Source organism: Sprattus sprattus, assembly GCF_963457725.1.
Source record: "Sprattus sprattus genome assembly, chromosome: 6".
NCBI classification, from domain to species: Eukaryota; Metazoa; Chordata; class Actinopteri; order Clupeiformes; family Clupeidae; genus Sprattus; species Sprattus sprattus.
Genome location: NC_137925.1, coordinates 11,453,152 through 11,460,885, shown reverse-complemented (window position 1 = coordinate 11,460,885; position 7,734 = coordinate 11,453,152). Strand labels below are relative to the sequence as shown.

Sequence of the window (7,734 nt, the reverse complement as noted above, 5' to 3'; positions counted from 1 at the left end):
CATCCACCCAGCCCTTTCATATCATCTGATGCCTGAATGCAGGTGGTCCACAGTGGGTGGCGTCTAAAGAGAATCACTGTGGTGACACTGATGTGATACAGTAATGTGAGAAAACCACCTAGGGTGTTTGGGTGCTAGGAAATGTGCTATTAAGCTCATAATAGAGGAGAAAGTCACTGCTGGATGCAGATTTCTAGTGAAGGATTCATGTATTTCCTGACTGTGAAGCATCTAAGGTACACATAATGGCATTTGGATGTCCCAAAAATGCTTGTGTAATCACTATATTGGATTAAAGAGACACTGAAACCACTTTTGTGTTCATGCTTTTTTTATTGTTTGTTGTTTTTAGGATTTTAAAATTCATACAAATTTGTAGATGGTTGTCAACTGTTACGGAAAATATTCAAATCTGAAAAAAGAACGAATCAAGCAATTGTTAGGAAGTATTCTGTTAACACATAATCAATACTATGTGAATCTATAAATGACCAGAGTACTGTCATACCTGGGGACATCCCTGTTTTTTTGCCAAGGGGCTGCAGCCTCCTAGGAGGTCTGTTATTAATTGTGACATCTGAAGAAAGGACAAAGTGGATTGAAACTTGTAGCATTTGACACTAACATGAATGATGTTAAAAGGGTCTAGAAAGCCATTACATGTTTCTGTTGGACACACAAACAAATCTGCCCTAACATACATGAACAGTGATGTTTATAGTTACCTTGGAATATACTTTGTAAAGGGCGCAAGGTTTTGGGCATCACATTTTCCTCAGAGAGAGAGGGAAGCCCTATGGAGGATTGACAAAAAAAAAGATGTAAATTGATCTAAAAGATGTATCTCGGCCCTACTGTCTCATAGAAATGTCTTATAATGACATTTACCTTCATGTTGTGTTAACTGCTGTCCAAACTGCTCTGTATGAGCAGGTGGCCCAGTCTCTCGGGGCATCACGTGGTGTACTGAATCTGAGGTGCTCTCAGGGCCTAGGTTACTCTTGTCAGAGGAAGGCCCTGCCAATAGTGTTTCTACGCAACTATTTGTTCTCATTTTCTCCATTTCTCTCCTTCTTTTGTCTTTTACCTTCTTTTTAGGTTTCTTTGTGGCCTTAGCACCAGCATCATCTTGCTGGTCCATGCCCATGTCTTTTTAAAGGATAACAAAACATGGAGAGGGACTTCAGGCAATTTGTATATTAATGCTAGAATAATATATCACAGCACCCGGTTCAAACACAATTTAACACCAGTTTCTACAATGAGTCAATCACTGGGTGTGGGATATAGAGTATATAGACTAAATGAGTTCTCATACATGATGGAACTGTTGGTCTTTTTCCAAGTGGCTCCAGAGATCCGAGAGGCCTACCGATCATACCTATGAGGAGGCCAAAGACACAGTGAAATTACTGAAAAACTACTGGAAGGAAGGAAGTCATTAATATAATCAATACAATAATTGTACACACAACTCAAAACAATCCAACAGTAAAGTGTGAAGATACCTCGTGCAGGAGACAGAGTCTTTGGTGACATGTTTCCCACAATAGGAGAGAGGAGATCTGTGTAAGGTTAAATATAAATCTGAACATTGTGCATGATTTTCAAGCACAGTTAAGTAGGGATGGGTATCGTTTGGGTTTTTTCCGATACCGGTACATAACCGATACTTTTAAAACGATACCGGTGCCTAAACGGTGCCAGAACCGATACTTTTTTTTTTTTTAATTAAAGACATTAGGCTTATTTATTGCCAAGGCAAATAGTTTTCTTCAAATTTAACAATATATTAACTGTTTAAGGTATACTATAAATACAAATAAATACAAAACACTTGGCTTCAAACCTTTTAACTTCAAACTATGAACAATATAGGCTATTAACTTATAACAACTGTTTACAGTATACTTAAATAAATATAAATAAATACATAACAAACTCTGTACACACTTCACACTTCAGTAATACTTTTGCAGAAATATGAGCATGTTTGCCTTCAGAGTAAAACAAATATTAATTAGTTTGCATTTATTTAAACCCACTGGTTTCGTGAATGTGTACTGCCCCTTTAAAAGTTTAGCTTCAGGGCCTCTTGAGTTCTCTCCCCTATTTACACGCAATTTTGTTGTTGCATATGCTGCACGTCGCGTTGTTTGAATCTTTTTGTGCGAAATACAGCCACACTTTTGATCGTTTACCTTTCGACATTTTCTCCGTTATATTGATGGCTAGCTCTGTTTGTGCTTGCTCTGTGCAAGGCTGCCTGCTCTTCGCTGTCAGACTGTTGCAATGTTATTGTAGCGTCCAAGTTAGTGCTCTCTTAAGAACTCACATTGAGAAGGAATATCTTTGGATGAGACGGTAGCTCTCCGTTTAATAAAGCATATCCAACTTCTGCTTAGAACAACCACACTTATCTTGAAACCGAAACCACACGCAAGTCAACCCATTACCATGGCAACTCCTCAACACAAATCCCGTTTCCTCTAGTCCCATACGGAATGCAGCGTGAGCGACACAGGCGAGAGTCTATATTGGGAGATGGAGCAGTTTTATATGTGCCCCACGAAATCTGTTATCAACACAAAAAAGTATACAGATCGTACTCAGAAAGATCTACGCCACTAACGTTACTTCTCGTTGGTTATCGCTAGTTTTGTTAAATTATAAAAAATTTAATAAAAAAAAAAAAAAAAAAAAAAAAAATTATCTGCTCAGGCACCGAAAGGAAGCACCGAAATCTGCGTTGCATTTCGGTCCGGGTATGTATCGGTTGTATGGAACCGGTGCCGTATTGGTACCGGTTCTCGGTACCCAACCCTACAGTTAAGTCAAATCAGATTTGTCATTATGTCCCGTTTTGTAAAGGTGACTGCAGCAGTATATTCTCTGAGTTTCCATGTTCTGTCTTTTCGAGCTTTATCATAGGTTCTTTGTAGAGAATGACAATAGTTTAATGATGAAAAAGGTAATGGTAATCTTCAAGTTAAAGTAGTCAAGAAGTGTTTCAAGTCATATATACATACAAACGTATATATGTACAGTACCTACTGTATCTGTTAAAAGCACACATACCTTTGTCCTCATTGTCCTTGATGTTGCCTTTTGCCATACATACCTCTGGGCGTCTCAAGTCTTTCTCACCAGGGTGTCTTTCACTGTCTTTCACTGTTTTTGTCCAAATGTCATCTCTCAGAGCCGTCATTTCCTCTTCCTCCAGACTCTTTCTGTCCATCTCTAATTTCCTTTGCTCCTCATTCCTTATCATTTGTGCCCTTCCACCATCACTCTGCTGGTCATCTTTATTAGGATAATAAAACATGTTCAAGGATATTAGATCAATCAGTAAAACAGTAGATATTTTAAAAACTAAAGTTTTGATTGTATGAACCACTAGAAGTGGGCAGCCTTTTAATCAGTTCATACATGAAGAGATTGCTGGTGTTTTTCCAAGTGGTTCCAATGACATGGCAGGTCTACCAATCATCTCTTAGGGAAGAGTATTAGGAGAAACAGAAAATCGCTGATGAACTCTAAACATAAAATGAATGCCACCTGGATATCATTAAGCAAAGTCATTTTGTCTATGATGTTCCTTTTAACGCAAACAAACCTGCTCCAAACTTTTTAACAGACACAATTATTTTGGTCTCACTACAGGAGATGGGAGATCTGTACTTTACTGTAATTTCCCAACTATTAACCACAGTTTGTACATTGATTCAGCCCTGTGGTTAATACTCAGGTGCGTCCTATACACAGGAATGCATTTTTTTCCACCTGGTAGTTAGTAATGCATATAGTAACTAACTGAATGGGGCTCTCTTTCATTCATACTCTCACAGTCTTCCATAGCGATAAAGTAACCGGTGATGTGTATTCCACTAGACTGCATTTAATGGGATGCTATGGAGCACTTATATCTGCGAGAGGTGTGAGAAGTCTTAGAAAACTAACCTGGCTATGAAATATTCTAGTTATTATTAGATATCTTAACTGCTGGCAGCTGCTAACGTATGATGAACACGTTATTTAAAAATGTCCTTAGCTAGCTCATAGCAACAAGACAACCATAAGCACCTGGTAATACGGTTGTAATTTTTTTTTAAATCAGCTCACCAATAAAAGGCAGTTGTGGGTTCAAAGTGATCATAACCACTTGCGGGTCATGTTAAAATGTTGTGATTAATCAAGTTGTTGTAAAAAATACTCATATCAGTATAATTACCTTTTGGCTTAGTTGACTGTTTCCCTGACTGGTCCTCATGGAGTGCTGCGCATGACTCTGGTTTCCTCATATTGGTGAAGCTGCTGATGTTGCTTTCAACCTCCACTAAATGACCCGTCTCAATGTCAATGTCACTCTGATCATCTTGGCTCAGTTCTTCGACTATGCTGTCCTCAGAGTCGTGGTCAATGTCCTCAATCTGGATCTTATGAGCTTTCTGGATGTTACATGAGTCCTCCAACTTCTCAGAGGCTGGCAGGTCGAAATCATCTGAGTATTCCTCTTCTGAATAGAAGGGTTCCCCATCCATCACCTCTGCCCAAATGTCTGCCAGCATTTCTCTCTTTGCTTGTTGCTTCTCCTCTTCGATTTGCCAAAACAGAATGTCTCTCTCTTTTTCCGTCTCAATGTCAATGTCACTCTGATCATCTTGGCTCAGTTCTTCAACTATGCTGTCCTCAGAGTCGTGGTCAATGTCCTCAATCTGGATCTTTTGAGCTTTCTGGATCTTACATGAATCCTCAAACTTCTCGGAGGCTGGCAGGTGAAAACCCTCTGAGTGTTCCTCTTCTGAATAAAAGGGTTCCCCATCTATAGTGCCTGCTCTGATTTTATCCTTTTCTTTCAGGGCACTCATTCTCTCTTCCTCCAATCGCCTTAACAGATGGTCTCTCTCTTTTCTTGCAACAATCATCTTTTTCTCTTCCTCCATTTGCTCTCTGTTCATCTCCAACCTCACCGCATCTGGCTTTCTCTTCTCCTTCACCATTATTTTCTCTTCCTCTCTCTTCCTTTGCTCATCCATTCTAATCATCTCTCCCTTTCTTATTTCTTTTTCTACCCATTTCCTTTCTTGCTCCTCCATCTTCTTTCTCTCTTCCTCTAGTTTATTTTTCTCTTCCTCCTTCTCATCCCTCTCGTCCAGTGTTGGCTTGTGAATAGTGATGTCTTGGGAGTATGCAGAGATGGTCTCAATGTCCTTCAGAGAAATATCATCCTCAGTTTCTGGGTCACTTATATCAGATTTGAACACAGGAATGTCCTCTTGGTACTGAGTCACATCTCTTTGGATAATCTCTTCAATCTTTACTTCCTCTGCGTCTGTCCAGTTTGCAGCTTCATCAGGAGTTGGCCCTTTCTCCACTGCTTGGGTGAGTTCATGCAGATGGCGTGTCAGGTCTTTCTTTCCAATGGCAATTTTATCTTCCTCTCTCAAACATTGTTGTTCTTTGTCTAGTTTTTTTCTATTCTCCTCTAATCTCTTTTCTTGCTCTCTCTTCCTTTGCTCTTCCATTCTGATCATCTCTCCCTTTCTTATTTCTTCTTCTACCCATTTCCTTTCTTGCTCATCCATTTTTTTTCTCTCTTCCTCAAGTTTATTTTTCTCTTCCTCCTTCTCATCCCTCTCGTCCAGTGTTGGCTCGTGAATAGAGATGTCTTGGTAGTATGCAGAGATGGTCTCAGTGTCCTTCAGAGAAATATCATCCTCAGTATCTGGGTCACTTAAATCAGATTCGATCACAGGAATGTCCTCTCGGTATTCAGTCAAATCTTTTTGGATCATCTCTTTAATCTCATCTCCCCCAGTATGCATATGGTGTATGAAGTGTTTCTTTTCTATGACCATTGTCTCTACATCTTCCGCACATTGTTGTTCTTTTTGGAGTATTTTTCTATTCTCGAACCTTTTTCTCATATTTTCCAATATTCTTATTTCCTCTTCCACCCCTTTCCTTTCTTCCTCCAACATTCTTGGTCTTTCTACATCAATTCTTCCTCTTTCTTCCTCTTCCATTCTGACTGAATTAATGTTAAGACCGTCTTCATTTTCAATGTCACCCACAGATTTTGAAACAAAAATGTCCCTCTGGTCCTCAACCACAACCTTGTGACTCTCCTCTGTAATCTCCATATCATCAATGTCTGTGCCATATACAGCTTCATTAAATGATTTGCTTGCCAATTCCTCAAATCGTTTTAGGTCATTAGCCAAATACCTCTCCTTTTCATATTTCTCCCTGTAATATTCCATCATTTTAATCATCTTTTCCATCTCCACCATTCTGTTTGGTTTCATCATCTCTCTCTCCAGTAGCTCCATTTCCCTCCAATTTTCCCGCTCTTGTTTCACTAGAATCTCTGTCTCCAGTTTTCTCACCTTCTGAATCAATTCCTCATTTGTGGTCTTCAAAAAAGCCATCTCTTGTTGAGATAACTTTACTTGTTTTTCCAGGAATGTAATCTCCTGCTTCACAAGGACATATTTTTCAAGGTAAAGATTCTCCTCTGTCCGTCTAGCTCTGTCCCGCTCCTCCATCTCTCTTCTCAGGTCTTGTTTTATGCTGTCCAATTCTCCTGTCATCCATTCTTTCATTTCCAAAGCCTTCAAAGGTTGAAAGGTTTCCAACCATCTCCTGTCATCCTCCTTGTCCTCATAAAACTTAGCTTGAAGGTCTTTCCTTTGAGGCTCTTTCACTACTTTAGGCTTATCAGTGGTTAGCATGATGTTCTTTTCATTTGGAAGCCCACGTTCTCTCTGCTCTTTCCAACTGTCCAACAACTTATTTTTTATTTTAATCCAGTCCTGTTCCGTATTTTTTTTCCTTTGAGGCTCTTTCACTACTTTAGGCTTATCCATGGTTAGCATGATGTTCTTTTCATTTGGAAGCCCACGTTCTCTCTGCACTTTCCAACTGTCCAACAACATATTTTTTATTTTTATCCAATCCTGTTCCGTATTTTTTCTTGTTCTCCTTTCAGCAACATCATCTTTGCTGGTTAGCATTTTAGCCATCATGTCCAGGGGCACACCTTTACCAGTGCATTCACATGTCTTCTCATCTGGTTTCAGTTTTATTTGCTGAAACTCTTGAGGTGATCTGCGTTGTTCCCTGTCCATTACTTCTCTTTTAAAATCCAGCAAGCAAGCAGACACTTCCTGCTTTAAAAGGCGATGTTCAGCCTCAGGTTTATCATCAAGTCTGATTCGCTCCCGTAACAGTCCTGTCTCCAACCCTTCCTGCCATGACACCTCACCGCTACTGTTATCCGTCATGTCACTTTCTTATGTGTCAGATGGATGAACAGAAACTGCAGAAAGAAAGGAGTAAAATAGAGCTAGTAACAATCATGGGTGTGTAGAGGTACTCTTACTTTTTATGTTAAAACACCACTAACACCACATTCAGATATATATCCGTTTGTCTAAAGGTGCCTTTCCACTGCAGAAACTAGTGGGACCTTTTAGTGGCTCCAACATTTATAGGAACGTCCCACTTCTCAGTCCGTTTTGTCTTATGGCTTTTCACCATGGTGCAGGAACTACCATACCAACACGCTTACGTAGCCATTGCTCTTCGATCGCGATCAAGTCCAAGCACACAAAATCCGCAGTGCCAACATAAGATCACTAAACCAACACTGCCCACACCAAAACCTACATTTCAGCAGACGTTTTGATTGTGTTCCTTTAGCGACAGTAAGGTCAGCATGATAACTCCTTA

The 7,734-nt window shown here is 39.7% G+C and overlaps 1 protein-coding gene across 1 annotated transcript; it reads right to left on the bottom strand.

Annotated features, from left to right (window-relative positions):
- Positions 1–386: 386 nt before the first annotated feature.
- On the bottom strand, positions 387–7,286 carry LOC308366998 (uncharacterized protein; the record flags this gene model as incomplete). The annotated part of the gene is made up of 9 exons (XM_080840820.1): positions 387–412; positions 509–577; positions 726–794; positions 889–1,149; positions 1,319–1,381; positions 1,509–1,565; positions 3,079–3,303; positions 4,232–6,815; positions 6,954–7,286. The coding sequence occupies 9 exons, from the start codon at positions 7,284–7,286 to the stop codon at positions 387–389; spliced, it is 3,687 nt and encodes a 1,228-aa protein (XP_080696946.1).
- Positions 7,287–7,734: the final 448 nt, after the last annotated feature.